Raw genomic sequence first — 15,214 nt, forward strand, 5'->3', positions numbered from 1 at the left:
GGGTTGTTTTGTAGTCCCTCTTTCTCTCTCTAACTCACTTCCTTTCTTGCATCCTTTACCTCTATTTTCTTTCTTCCTAACTCATAAGTTCCTCCTGCTATTTGTCACCCTTCCTCCTTTTTTCTTTCTGTGCCATCTTCTCTCTGGCTCATGTTTTGTGGATTGCTCCGAAGCACTCCACTTGCCCAGAGGCAATCTCTGCACAGAATAAAGGAATAAAGTGTGTGTATGTGTGTATTAATCACTCAGGAATAGAAAAATCATCTAGAACCGAATGTTGTGAATGAATTCTGATTTTGCAGGGTCATAGATAAAGCCCTAAAGTGTAAGGGTGCGCAATATGGCAAAACAAAATCTTCAATATTATATTAGATGTTTGAAATATATTAGATGTAATGCGCGGCAGGCTGGGAAACCTCGTAAGATTTGCTCACTTTGGCTGAATTCTGTCAAACAAGAAAAATATTCTACCTATAACATTCTCTCCTAGGTTATATTTTTGAAGTAAAGGAGCCATTTTAATAAACACAGTGGTAAAAAACAAAACAAAAACAGTCAGATTATTTAAACCTGTCTTTCTAAGTGTGATTTCCTCACACGGTGAATGTCACGGATTGATCAAGTTATTGAAGAACTATGTGCAGTAGAAAAATAAATTAAAAAAAAAAACAATCAATTCAGTTAGTAATCACATAGCAGCTGTCAAAATGCCTGAGATGCTCCTGCATCACAATCGGAATAAAATCTTTAAATGCAATTTTCTCCCTTTAACATGGAGGGAGATTTTTTAACACCTAATTATCTCTTTGAGGAACAATGCCAGCAATTATGGAAATGTCACTTAAACACTTTAAAAAAAACAACAGCATATATATATATATATATATATATATATATATATATATATATATATATATATATATATATATGTCTCTGTCCTAGTATAAATTGAACTAACAAGTTGCCAGAACTTACAGAATTCCTTAGTTTTTTTGTTGTTTTTTTTTATGGTCAGTTTTGGCATTAAATCTATATCAAACTACCTTCTGATTCTTTTGGCAAAGATACATGATATGGTAACACCTTTAAACTAGCAAAATCTAGCGTGTTTTTAATCTACACATTTAGCTGTCTAGATTGATAAGCTAGGTTAATATTATTGTGCATTGAGCAACAGACTGTTAACAAAACAGTACCCATCATAACTGTATAAATTGTGTATGAAAGATTATACAAATCCTGCACATAAGTGCTAGTGTATGAACGCATGTTTGATTTATCTAGCAAGCTCAGTGGGGGATATTTCATCTGGCTAATAAATTGCGCTAACATGTTTAAACTACATGGCTAGCTAGCTAGCGAGATGGACATGCTAGGTTAGTACTGTTGCTCTTAGAGTGCATTTACCTACAACCTGTTAGCAAAACAACAGCCATCATAATTGCACAAGTTACAGACATGCTTTATTTATGAAGCAAACTCATCGGGGACTATTTTATCTGGTTAGCTACATATCTAGGTGATAATGTGACAGTATTGCAAGAAATGCAACAGCAATCATATAGCAGCTAATAGCTAGTAGCTGTCGAATTATTTCGGTTCTGTTAGATTGAATTGATTTCACACATTGGAAATGATGTACATTTTTATTATAGTGATATGTGTGCTCATTTTAATGAACGTTAGTTTCAAATATATCGTCAAATGACCTCCTTTGCTAGGATTAATGTACTCCCATTAATGTATCCCCTGCTAGACTACATGTACATGTTAGCAAAACCCAGAATGACTAGCAGGCTAACTGCTACTGGTTAGTTCATAGTAATGTTACAAACACAAAAAGTGCATGCTGAGGGCAGGAGCAATAACAACACACACTCTCAGACCCACAAGCTACACGTCGCTATAAGCTAGCCACGGTCATAACCCTCTCCTGATGGCATTTGCTCTCATTCGATCTGACATTTAGCACAGGCCTGAGGAGGCCTTATAGTGGGTGCATACATAAGCCTCAATAATCAGGAGAAGGCTCCACAGGCACATAGCCTGTTCATCATCTGACAAACATATTTCATCATCTAGTTCTATCCCTGACACCTGCTTCCCATGGATTTTCTTCTGTTGTTGGAGTTTTTAGTTTCTCATAATGCACAGCTGTAGGCATTCATTTGGAGAGCAGCTGATAATGATCTGTGAAGCTTGCTGGCTATTTGTGGAATGATACCTGTGCCTAGTATTCCGCCAACCCATTCATTTATAATCAGCTGCTTCTTCAAGTTTGCTAATCAGCCGCTATAATCAGGGCAGGAGAGAGTCGCAAACGGTCGACTCATCTGAACAAACTATAACTATGACCTTTTGGTGCTATTGCTGATTGGTTCAGAGGAGCTCTGTCTCAACTAATGGTGGAATCAAAACACTAATGAGATGTTGCTATTTGAGGTAAAGCTCTCTTGTTTCATTAGTCCATTGGTATCAAACTACAGAGAATGAGAAATGGAACAAAAATACTATTGGTTGACTCCACGGGTAATCGTTAAAATACCTCAGAAACGTCATACCAGTAAATGTCATACACATGTACCCCTATGAAATATATGGAATATTCCACACGTCACCTGTTCAACATGAAGGTGCAAATTTTTCCAAACCATCAGCAAAGAAACCTCGTAAAAATATGAGATTGTTGCCTGAGATGGTTTTGAATGGCATGTTTTCTTAGATTCAGTGTATTTTGTTGTTTTTTTTTTTTTAAAGTTTAATATTTAATTTAAGGGCTACATGACATCGCAATCATGGTATCACCCAATTATGTTAAGGATCTCAGCCAAACCAGAATACACCCACTCAAAAATTAGACATAGATAGAGATAGACAGTTGCCATCATGCACTGTGTACTGTTCAGTATTAAGCCGTTTCATGATTTTTAATAAAGAATAATTAGATAACGATGGCTTATTCTGTATCCAGTAGGTAAAATTCAATTTGAACAGCCTTTAAACTCCTAATTTCCACTTGGACTTCTTGGAGTTGTAACTTTTGAGTGCTATGATATCACAAATTACAGCCATTTAGTTGGATAATTAAAAATGTTTTGCTCTTTCCTGTTTTTTTTTTTTCTAACCAAGCTACTGGTAATTTTATAATCCACACAGAAGCATAACCAGCGCTGGCTTACTGTGAACATCAAGTCGTTCTGACCTTAAATAGTCCAAGTTGTGTAAATGCTCTGACATGGGACGTAGAAAGATTCAAGTTGGAGAACACCACGTTCTTAGTTATCATGACCTCAACGTTACACTCTGCCGATTGGATTACACTCATGGATTATTAACCACCACTCATAACCATGACTGACCCCAGACGTGGCCCAGAAAGTCTTTCTCTTTAATGTCCCAAGCACTTGTATTCATAGTTTGTTTTTTGGCTTTTCCAGACATCCACGATGAGAACGGTCTTAGGCCCGTCATGGTATACATTCATGGCGGATCTTACATGGAAGGCACAGGGAACATGATCGATGGCAGCATCCTGGCCAGCTATGGAAACGTCATCGTGGTTACGCTTAACTACAGACTGGGAGTGTTGGGTAAGTCTGGCTGTTTGGTTGTATTGGGTATGATTTAGCTTCTAGACTAACACTCATTCTGCTGGTTTAACAACAGGTCACTCTTCTCAAGAACTGCTATTACTAGCTTTTGTAGAAGTAAGTCAGAGTGAAGGTGCTTGACTGCTTCACTCAACAGCCAATAGTGTTCAAGATAAACCACACCCTTGCTAAAGCTAAACAAACTTAACAGCAGCATAGTGAACTAGCTGAATATGGAAGACAGTGAACTGACCACAACATGGCGAGAGCCGTTTTTCAACAGTGGAGGATTTCTCACCACCACTTTCACTGACTCCTGTCCACTGTCACAAAGACGATTTTCGGTGTGTTTTTGGAGCTAATTGTGTAGATGTTGATCGTCAGAAACACTAATGGGTAACTGAGAGCCACAGGGTCTTCACTGGGTGCCATTTAATTGGACAATTGTAAGACTGGCACATATCAAAAAATTGTAGTGTTGTGTTTTTTTGGTTGTTTTTTTTCCCCCAGAAGTGCTAAACTATAAAAGTATAATGAGAATATCTTGAAAACTATTTCTACAAGACGTCCACCGATCCTTAAAAAGTTTTAAAATAAGGCCTTAATTAGCATTGTCATAAATTTACATTTCAGAGGTCTTAAAAATGCAACCGAACCGGCACTGTAAAGAAGATTTTGATTTTATTTTGGCTCGTTGCTGTTTGAAATGATAATGAGTCTTTATTGATCACATATGCACAGTGAAATTCTTTTCTTCGCATACCCCAGCATGTTAAGAAGTCAGAGCGCAAGGTCAGCCATGATACAGCGCCCCCTGGAGCAAAGAGGGTTAAAAGCCTTGCTCAAGGGCCCAACAGTAGCAGCTTGGCAGTGCTTGGGCTTGAACCCCCGACCTTCCGATCAGTAATCCAGAGCCTTAACCACCAACCACCACTGCCTCAATGGTAAACCCTTGTGAGTGTGTTGCACTCAGAGTGTGTGCGGCTCATCAGTGTTTTAGAGCGGCTTGGTTCACAGTAAACGCCGCTCCACACAAACTGTGCTGTGAGTTTGAGTCGCTTATAACGTGCGTTTAGACACGACACACACCAGATTCACTTTGGTTTTACGTTAGCGTAATCTCAAACATTTTTGTGGGTAGAGGTTTACAACATTTCACCTGATTGGTAATGAAGTGAATTAAAAAAAAAAAACCTGTTGCCAACTAAACGGGGGTCTTCCTTTATTATTATTATTATTATTATTATTATTATTATTATTATTATTATTATTATTATTATTATTATTATTATTATTATTCAGTGCTATATTAATATTACAAGATAGCTATTTTTGACAGATATTTTCTTCTTCACGAACATGTAAGTACATTTATAACATTACTTGTTACATTTCCCTGGCATTAAATAAATAAATAAATAAATAAATAAATTAGTAAACACTGCTGCGAGGGGTTTTTTAATTCAGCTGCTGAGGGAGTGATGGTAAATTTGACATCTTTTTCTCTTCTTCCTGCCGTAATTCAGCCGTAACACTCTAGGAAACTCATGGGAAGGCAATGCAACATTTTTTTTTTCTCTCACTTTTGGAGCAGATGGTAATACAAAAAGGATATTTGCTGTGGACTCACATATACCTCTGTAGAAGTTTACCTTGCTATATGTTTACTTAAACCCAGAAATGGATGTATATGCATGAACACAATCCATTATAGCTGATGTATAGTGTAGCATGATTGAAGTGATTTTAAGTGCAGGTCTTAACATTTTTTTTTTTTGGAAATGACTTGAATATGGTATTAAAAAGTATTAAATTTGAAGTGCTGATACCTGCAGAGACCCTGTTCTAGATACAGTTATACTATCATATTGGTGTAGCTTTGAAACACAGTTTGTGATTTCAGGTGCACTTTAAGTCTTAGCGTAGCTTATTGTATGTGAGATGTTTTACACTTGCGAGCCTATTGCATTCTAAATATACTGCATATTAAAGTTCCGTGATTATAGACATTTAGTTTATTAGATATACAACTGATAAATTGTTCAACTTTTTTTAAAGGGTCATACATGGTTCATTTGTGTTCTGTTTTGTCTGATATTGGAAGGAAAGTAAAGGGAAAATATGCGTGTTCCATGAACAATTCTCACATTGAGTAGATAGAGGGGAAATATTAAAATAGCAGCACATATATATATATTTTTTTCCGCTTCTGTCATGCTTCGAAGGAGCTGCTCTGCTTACCATTTGTTATCGGCTTGAGCTGTCGGCAGAGCTCCCTATATTTAGTTGCGCTGGAGCCAAGGGGAAAGGTGTTCTGGAAAAAGTGTGCACTGCAGGGAAATGGAGGAGGGGGAGAGAGCTGAAGTCCTTGTTAACAGCGTACATCTTCTGACTTCCTGACAACACCAAGTGTTGGAGTAGATCAAGGCCATGTCTCAAATACACATCATCCTCACTCTTCTCCAAAGGCCTATCAGGGATTTTAGGAAATGTTTGGCTTTGTGGTTTTTTGTGGGGTTTTTTTCCGATGTGTGTCATTTTAGTGTGGAGAAACTACACCTCTCTAAAGATGAACTGGATAATGTATATCCCCAAATTTGATCTTCATTCAGTGTAATTCAGTTCAGCTCATCACAGAATGATTAGGTCGCACTACATAGGGTTAGGTTTGGGCTAGGGTTACTATTGTGCTAGTGTTAGGGTTGGGCTAGGGTTACTATAATGCGAGTGTTAGGGTTGGGCTAGGGTAACTATAATGCGAGTGTTAGGGTTTGGCTAGGGTTACTATAATGCGAGTGTTAGGGTTGGGCTAGGGTTACTATAATGCGAGTGTTAGGGTTTGGCTAGGGTTACTATTGTGCTAGTGTTAGGGTTGGGCTAGGGTTACTATAATGCGAGTGTTAGGGTTGGGCTAGGGTTAATATATTGCGAGTGTTAGGGTTGGGCTAGGGTAACTATAATGCGAGTGTTAGGGTTGGGCTAGGGTTACTATAATGCGAGTGTTAGGGTTTGGCTAGGGTTACTATAATGCGAGTGTTAGGGTTGGGCTAGGGTTACTATAATGCGAGTGTTAGGGTTTGGCTAGGGTTACTATAATGCGAGTGTTAGGGTTGGGCTAGGGTTACTATAATGCGAGTGTTAGGGTTTGGCTAGGGTAACTATAATGCGAGTGTTAGGGTTGGGCTAGGGTTACTATAATGCGAGTGTTAGGGTTTGGCTAGGGTTACTATAATGCGAGTGTTAGGGTTGGGCTAGGGTTACTATAATGCGAGTGTTAGGGTTTGGCTAGGGTAACTATAATGCGAGTGTTAGGGTTGGGCTAGGGTTACTATAATGCGAGTGTTAGGGTTGGGCTAGGGTAACTATAATGCGAGTGTTAGGGTTTGGCTAGGGTTACTATAATGCGAGTGTTAGGGTTGGGCTAGGGTTACTATAATGCGAGTGTTAGGGTTGGGCTAGGGTTACTATAATGCGAGTGTTAGGGTTGGGCTAGGGTAACTATAATGCGAGTGTTAGGGTTGGGCTAGGGTTACTATAATGCGAGTGTTAGGGTTGGGCTAGGGTTACTATAATGCGAGTGTTAGGGTTGGGCTAGGGTTACTATAATGCGAGTGTTAGGGTTGGGCTAGGGTTACTATAATGCGAGTGTTAGGGTTTGGCTAGGGTAACTATAATGCGAGTGTTAGGGTTGGGCTAGGGTTACTATAATGCGAGTGTTAGGGTTTGGCTAGGGTTACTATAATGCGAGTGTTAGGGTTTGGCTAGGGTTACTATAATGCGAGTGTTAGGGTTGGGCTAGGGTTACTATAATGCGAGTGTTAGGGTTTGGCTAGGGTAACTATAATGCGAGTGTTAGGGTTGGGCTAGGGTTACTATAATGCGAGTGTTAGGGTTGGGCTAGGGTAACTATAATGCGAGTGTTAGGGTTTGGCTAGGGTTACTATAATGCGAGTGTTAGGGTTGGGCTAGGGTTACTATAATGCGAGTGTTAGGGTTGGGCTAGGGTTACTATAATGCGAGTGTTAGGGTTGGGCTAGGGTTACTATAATGCGAGTGTTAGGGTTGGGCTAGGGTTACTATAATGCGAGTGTTAGGGTTTGGCTAGGGTAACTATAATGCGAGTGTTAGGGTTGGGCTAGGGTTACTATAATGCGAGTGTTAGGGTTGGGCTAGGGTAACTATAATGCGAGTGTTAGGGTTGGGCTAGGGTTACTATAATGCGAGTGTTAGGGTTTGGCTAGGGTTACTATAATGCGAGTGTTAGGGTTGGGCTAGGGTTACTATAATGCGAGTGTTAGGGTTGGGCTAGGGTTACTATAATGCGAGTGTTAGGGTTGGGCTAGGGTAACTATAATGCGAGTGTTAGGGTTGGGCTAGGGTTACTATAATGCGAGTGTTAGGGTTGGGCTAGGGTTACTATAATGCGAGTGTTAGGGTTGGGCTAGGGTAACTATAATGCGAGTGTTAGGGTTGGGCTAGGGTTACTATAATGCGAGTGTTAGGGTTGGGCTAGGGTTACTATAATGCGAGTGTTAGGGTTGGGCTAGGGTAACTATAATGCGAGTGTTAGGGTTGGGCTAGGGTTACTATAATGCGAGTGTTAGGGTTGGGCTAGGGTAACTATAATGCGAGTGTTAGGGTTGGGCTAGGGTTACTATAATGCGAGTGTTAGGGTTTGGCTAGGGTTACTATAATGCGAGTGTTAGGGTTTGGCTAGGGTTACTATAATGCGAGTGTTAGGGTTTGGCTAGGGTAACTATAATGCGAGTGTTAGGGTTGGGCTAGGGTAACTATAATGCGAGTGTTAGGGTTGGGCTAGGGTTACTATAATGCGAGTGTTAGGGTTGGGCTAGGGTAACTATAATGCGAGTGTTAGGGTTGGGCTAGGGTTACTATAATGCGAGTGTTAGGGTTGGGCTAGGGTTACTATAATGCGAGTGTTAGGGTTGGGCTAGGGTTACTATAATGCGAGTGTTAGGGTTGGGCTAGGGTTACTATAATGCGAGTGTTAGGGTTTGGCTAGGGTTACTATAATGCGAGTGTTAGGGTTGGGCTAGGGTTACTATAATGCGAGTGTTAGGGTTGGGCTAAGGTTACTATAATGCGAGTGTTAGGGTTGGGCTAGGGTTACTATAATGCGAGTGTTAGGGTTGGGCTAGGGTTACTATAATGCGAGTGTTAGGGTTGGGCTAGGGTTACTATAATGCGAGTGTTAGGGTTGGGCTAGGGTTACTATAATGCGAGTGTTAGGGTTGGGCTAGGGTAACTATAATGCGAGTGTTAGGGTTGGGCTAGGGTTACTATAATGCGAGTGTTAGGGTTGGGCTAGGGTTACTATAATGCGAGTGTTAGGGTTGGGCTAGGGTTACTATAATGCGAGTGTTAGGGTTGGGCTAGGGTTACTATAATGCGAGTGTTAGGGTTGGGCTAGGGTTACTATAATGCGAGTGTTAGGGTTGGGCTAGGGTTACTATAATGCGAGTGTTAGGGTTGGGCTAGGGTTACTATAATGCGAGTGTTAGGGTTGGGCTAGGGTTGTTACTGTATTAACGATGACAGATTAGATTGAGAGAGACCTGCGATTTGCTTCAAAACACTTCACAAGTTATTAAACTTGGCTCTGCTGCTTTACATTCACATGCATCGTGTCACAGCAGCAAGGTCAAAGCTCTCGCCAATTCCCACCATCCTTCATAAGTCACTACTAGCCAAATGCTGCAAAGTTATACAGCTTTGCCCTCCAAAATGCTTTATTTTTCAATTTTTGCGAGGCTTCAGAAGTTTGCATAAGCCTTCTATTAATGTGTGGAAATCACTAGACCATCTAGTGCCTATGAGAATATTCACCTAATTCATCTTGATTATTTTTCTTGTGATGTCATGCTCATGGTGAGAAGAGGACATGAAGAGATAGATTTTTTTCTAGATTGTTCTACAGATGGGTGACCAATTAAACAGGGAAACTGGTGGTTCTCTAATAGGGGGGTTTTGCTGTCGTGGGTTGACTTCTTCTACTTGATCTATCCTACGATCCTATGATGAAACATTTTTGGTCACCCCATGATGTGGTCATTTTCGGGATGGCCACGCCCCCTATCCAATCGCTGAATGGTTTGACAAGGATGACAGTGATGTATTCGATGGCCTTCACAGTAACTAGATCTCAATCATATTAAACACCTGTAGGAGTGACGTGTTAGACAGCACTCTTTATTACCAACCTCAACTCAGGGAATATCTTTTACAAGAACGTTGTTCTTCGCTCCAGTAAACTTCCAGCGAATCAATGCCAAGGTGCATTGAAGCTGTTCTGGTGGCGCAACACCTTACTAACTCAATTTATAGTAATAGTACTGGAGGTTAAATCCCAGGATAGTGGTTAAACTGGTTAAACTGAGTTAAGTGGTTAAACTGAGCCATTTTGTGTGCGATGAGAGCCTGCTGTCCTTCTTCAGTCCTGTACTGGCAATGAGAACCCATTTTACATTTTGAAGGTGAATCCTTAGCACTGCGAAAGAATTTGGGTGACAGGACATGTTGTGCGTGCATATGTGTGTGTGTGTGTGTGGAGGGGACCCTGTATACAATCTGCTGTGTGTTTGGCCAAGGTCCAGATGTACCAGTGAGATGTACATAAGGCTTCAGCTGTTTCTAAACCCTGAACATTTTAATTATTCTGTCCTCACACACTTACACACTTATGTCTAGGAAGCATCAGGTACAGACCAGCGTCACATTTTCCACCAATGGAATTATTAAACTGTATAATATGGGCACATTGTGATTGTATAGATTTAGATAAATGGGAGCTGGTGGCTGTAATATTTCAAATATAACAGGGCATCCGTGTTTTTGTTCGAGTATTTTGTGTGTGTGTGTGTGTGTGTGTGTGTGTGTGTGTGTTCTCGTTCTCGTTGCTTTCTATAAGACAACACCATCTGTGCAGCAGAGTGTTTAGGACTGAGATGTGTCACTAGCACATGTGTGTGTGTGTATCTCACTCTCTCTCTCTCTCTCTCTCTCTCGCTCTCTTTCACCACGTACTTCAGTGTACTACAGTGCAGAAAGATGAAAACTGCTAGTTACAACCGGTCATTTAATGTTCTTTTTTTGTTTTTTTTAATTATTATTTTATTTTACATATACGCCAAGCTCCTGAGGCATCTTCGGCTCTGATTTCGCCATTTATCACTCTTCTTTAAGTGCTGCTTTACTGTGTTCCTCTTCTTAAACAAACAATATTCTATGTAAAAATATGTGTAAAAAAGCACTGCAGCTTGTTTTTATTATTTATCATTTAAAAAAAAAAAAAAAAAAAACCTAAACACAAATACTATAGAAAGCACATTCCATTGCAACATTATAGGTCTATAGCAAACTTTATTGTATTACGAAGACTGAAACTATTACACAGTAATTAGGCAACAATAATGTTTATTTTTAATTTTTTTTTTTTAAGAATGTCATACGTTTTATATATATTACTAGAAAAAACTAAATTCATTCATTAAATTATTCGAATAATCTGAAAATCTTAATGCAGAATTGTAATATAGTATTGATAAGAAGGAAAAGAGGAGCAAACCGTTGTTGTTTTGCAAACCGAATCTTATTTAATGGCAGTTAAGCGCAGGTAGATGTAGAATTGTTTTGATTTGTCGTTTGGTGTGTCTTTTGTAATTCATTTGCATAAAATGCACTTATAGGAAGTAAGCATTGCCTGTAGGGCGCTAGTGTGCATGAAGCGTAAGATCCACTACTCTTACTCCTTCGCCACTGCTGAGTCTAGAAGTGTGTCATTGGGTCTGTTGGGCTTCTGATTCCCCCGAGAGGAAAAGGTTGAGTAGAGAAGGACAGACAGAGCTCAGGGGATTTTAGTCCTGTCAGATGGAGAGAGAAAGAGAGAGAGAGGTGAGAATGAGATGGGATTTTAGTATCATTCAGTGCGTGGCCAAGTGATTGGCACCTGGCACCTTTCTTCTCCTCTTGTCGCTCTTTTTTAAGTTAGTGTCAAACAGTGTGTGCAGGTGGTGTGGGTGTGATGAGCTAGAAGGCAGAGTGGTAGTTTCATGGTTGCTTTAATGACCCTGCTGTCTCTCAAAAATGAGAGTGAGGGGTGATGTGAGACAGGACGATCTGAAACAGAGCACGAGAAGGAGGAGGACAGAAGTAGCGAGGGCAGGAGATGAAAAAAAGAAAGAAAGAAGGGTGACAACCAGAGGTAGAGCAGCAGAGATGAGAAAGTGGTAGATAAGGAGGAGTGAATGGGTTTTCATTCACAGGAAAAATATAGAAGACAGGTGATGAGTGTTGATATGAAAGGAGATGTTTGGGACAAAGTCAGAACGAGTAAAGAAACAGAAAGTAAAATGACGAAATCTCAGATATTTAGACTGTTAATTTTATGCTGTACAGGTATAGATAATTAATTTGCGGGGGGGGGGGGGGAACAAGAATTAATTACCTCTTGAACCGTGCTTAAGTTTCTACAACAGTTCGGGCACTGGAAAATGAGAAGAAGGAATAAAATGCTAGAAAAATTAGTATGATTATGGGCTATAATTCCCCTGAGACTGCACATTTTAGCACATTTTGTCACATGGCATACAGTTAAAATTCTGACCAGATTTAAACGTTTTCATGGACTATTGAATTGGTCATATGTTGTTTTTATAGAATCCTTGGAAATGAATGAAACACTTGGGGGTGTGCTGTTATAGGAAAAGAATCAACAATGGGGTGGTGTAACGTGCCCGAAATGAAGCAAAGTTAGTGTTACTACCTTGAAGTTGATCATTTTCTTTATTTCCTTATCATTCTTATACGTTATACTATGCACTTATCGTTTATGTTGTGGGACATCCTCAAAATGTCTTACTTCCTGTTGTCACTTATGTTGTAGCAGCTATAAACCGTCATTCTCCCACTTTCTCTTGTGCTCTTTTTCTGCTGTGACAGATTTGGCTACTAATGATGGTGAAAATTGCGACTTGTGTACTAAAATCCAACTAGCATTCACCTTGAAAACATGTGAGCTTGTGTACTAGCATTACCAGGCAGATATCTAGCAGGCTAGCTAACGTAACCAACACATCTGATGAATGAAATAGTCGAATTTCAAAATGAGGCTCATACTGAATTCCCTCTGATGGCTGGCTACCTGTGGAACAATTTGAGCTAGTTTTTTAGCAGTGATGTCGGTGTTAGCAACGAACAAAATTTCATGTGGCATGGGTGGAGAATGTGTAGAAATGTTTCTAGGCCAATTGTAATTGTGTTTTGAGCATTAAAAAGGTATTTCCGAGTTTATAACGACACGTTAATGAGTATGATAACCTTTGTTTTAAACATAACCAGCATATATACTCTTATTTCTACTCTACCATTTGGAGGAATGTTTTGTGTAAATTGTGTATTATAATGTTTGCTGAGTTACTGAAGGATAAAAGGGGCAATTCTGTAAAAACCAGCTATTTACATGACCAAATAAAGTGATCCCTGCACTGCATGCTGCAGTTGTGAGCAGACACTGTGCTATTTCGTTCTACAGTTATCATGTCATATATATATATTTTTTTTATCCCCTTCTAGCATTCCACTCCTAATTTAGTGACTAGCTCTAAGGAGAGTTCATGGCTCTTGGAAAGCAGGTCAGCATATTTTAGTTTCAAACCCCACATGGCAACCGAGCAAGCTGCACTTCCTCTAGGCTCCTACAGGTTCGTCCGTGGTGTGGGGAAAAGCGAATTCCCCGCACAGATAAAAAACAAAGCTGAAAAAAAGCCTTCATTAACAAGACAAATGGAGCATCGTCTTCTCTCTCAGTGCTTTTGACAACACGTGCCTCTCTTGTGATTTCAGTAATAAAGCAAATCAACAAAGCCCCAGCCTCTAAAAGCTCTGCCGCAGCAAAAGGGTCTGACAACACTGGCAACCTGAATGATCATCAATCAAATTCTGATTTTGTAAATGCATTTCAATCGGTGTTCTGTTTATTTTGTAGCCACACTGTGAATTAATACTTAGTAGCCGGTGGTATCAGAGTCTGGTGTTTATAATATAATAAATGCAAAACTTCACGTGGGCGAACGCTCGAGCGAATAGCACAGTTTGTCATTTGATTTGAACAGCGTGCTTACATGTTTTTGTAAGATGCAGTTTTTTGTATTGTGAAGCATTAGACATGACATAGAAATGTACATAATGTAGACATAACAAGAACAAGATGAGCCACACTTTCTAGTTCAAGATGCTTATTTGATCAGTGATGCTAGCAAGAGACTGTGGGGTTTTTAATGTATTTGTGATCAGCCTAATTTCAAATGTAAGCTTGTCTACCCTATGGTTTGCCATCAAAATATATCACTTAATACCCTTTTTTTTTTTTTTTTTTGACATTTATAGACCCAGTTAAATGGTAAAAATGCTTTAAACGGTTTAGTTGGCTTGGAGAACAAGAGACAGGTGATAACAATAAGGAAACAAACCGATATACAGAATTCGTGACTATAAATCATGTCAACATGGACCTAAAGTGTTCTGTTAATGGACATTTCAGGAACAAAAAATCTCTATGGTTTCAATAAATAAGCAGGATGGTATATGTTATATATAGATTATGTAACAAGTCACCATATCCACAATTATATATATATATATATTATGTAATGAAATGATAATGTATTAGGACAAGTTTATTATTGTAACCCTGTGATTTGTCTTCTACCCAGAAGCACTGTTAGAGCTGTTATTCTAGAAAATTAGTCAACACCAGAAGATGACCAATCGGAAATGAGAATTCAACTCTGGTAAAACAGAGCATTTTGACTAACGTTATTATGCATTTTAAACAAAAGACAAACAATGAAATGAATTCAAAATGGTCTGCTACATTTATGTTCATACATTATGTTCTCGGGCCTCGACACACTATTTGTTGTGGATGGACTTTTCTGAAGAAAAAAGATATAGTTTCCAGAACTGTAAGTCAATAATAAAACCACAGGCATTTGGCTGTCGCTGTTGGTCGATGCAGAGACTGAGCTTTTTTTTTTTTTTTTTTTTTTTTTCTGTAAAAAATATCAGCAAAGCTGCTGCATGACAGCTTTCCACATTTGAATCCTGAACACAAGGGCACTCAGAGGTCTAGCTCAGCCACCATCATAATATCTGCTGCATGTCCACTGCGTGATGTGTATTATGCTGCTGTTCTAGTTATTTCCGTTTTTGAACAGCGAGGCCTTGATCAGGATGGTGGACGTAATTGCGCAGTGCATTAAAGAGTGCGATTACGAGCCGGTCCGGAAAACAGTTTATCTCTCTACATTGAAAGAGGATGGAATAAACAGGAATAATGAGGCAGAACAGAACAAGGCACTGTAAACACGTTAGTAGGATTACTGACACAAGCAATTCGAGGATGAGGCTAAGATAAGTGGCGATCATAATGACTGGTCATGGCTGTGGGTCTTACACAATTGCTGGGATCTGTGAAGCCACTATTTATCCATTTCCTCTTGTCAAATGATTCTACTGTATACATTTTGTAACAAGGACTTTAATTTTTGTATATTCCATCATGTGTGCCATTTTGTGCTCAGGTCTATAGGCTCACAAGAAGGCCT

At 39.4% G+C, this 15,214-nt stretch overlaps 1 protein-coding gene across 2 annotated transcripts in view; it reads left to right on the top strand.

The window, feature by feature from the left end:
• nlgn4xa (neuroligin 4 X-linked a) overlaps window positions 1-15,214 on the top strand; it is a 92,652-nt gene that overhangs the window by 22,892 nt on the left and 54,546 nt on the right. For both annotated transcript variants that reach the window (XM_053615218.1, XM_053615217.1), the window contains one exon: window positions 3,438-3,590. In XM_053615218.1, the coding sequence (XP_053471193.1) occupies window positions 3,438-3,590 (153 nt within the window). The remainder of the gene's footprint in view (window positions 1-3,437; window positions 3,591-15,214) is intronic.

The sequence above is a fragment of the Ictalurus furcatus genome, chromosome 26 (assembly GCF_023375685.1).
Source record: "Ictalurus furcatus strain D&B chromosome 26, Billie_1.0, whole genome shotgun sequence".
Lineage (NCBI taxonomy): Eukaryota > Metazoa > Chordata > Actinopteri > Siluriformes > Ictaluridae > Ictalurus > Ictalurus furcatus.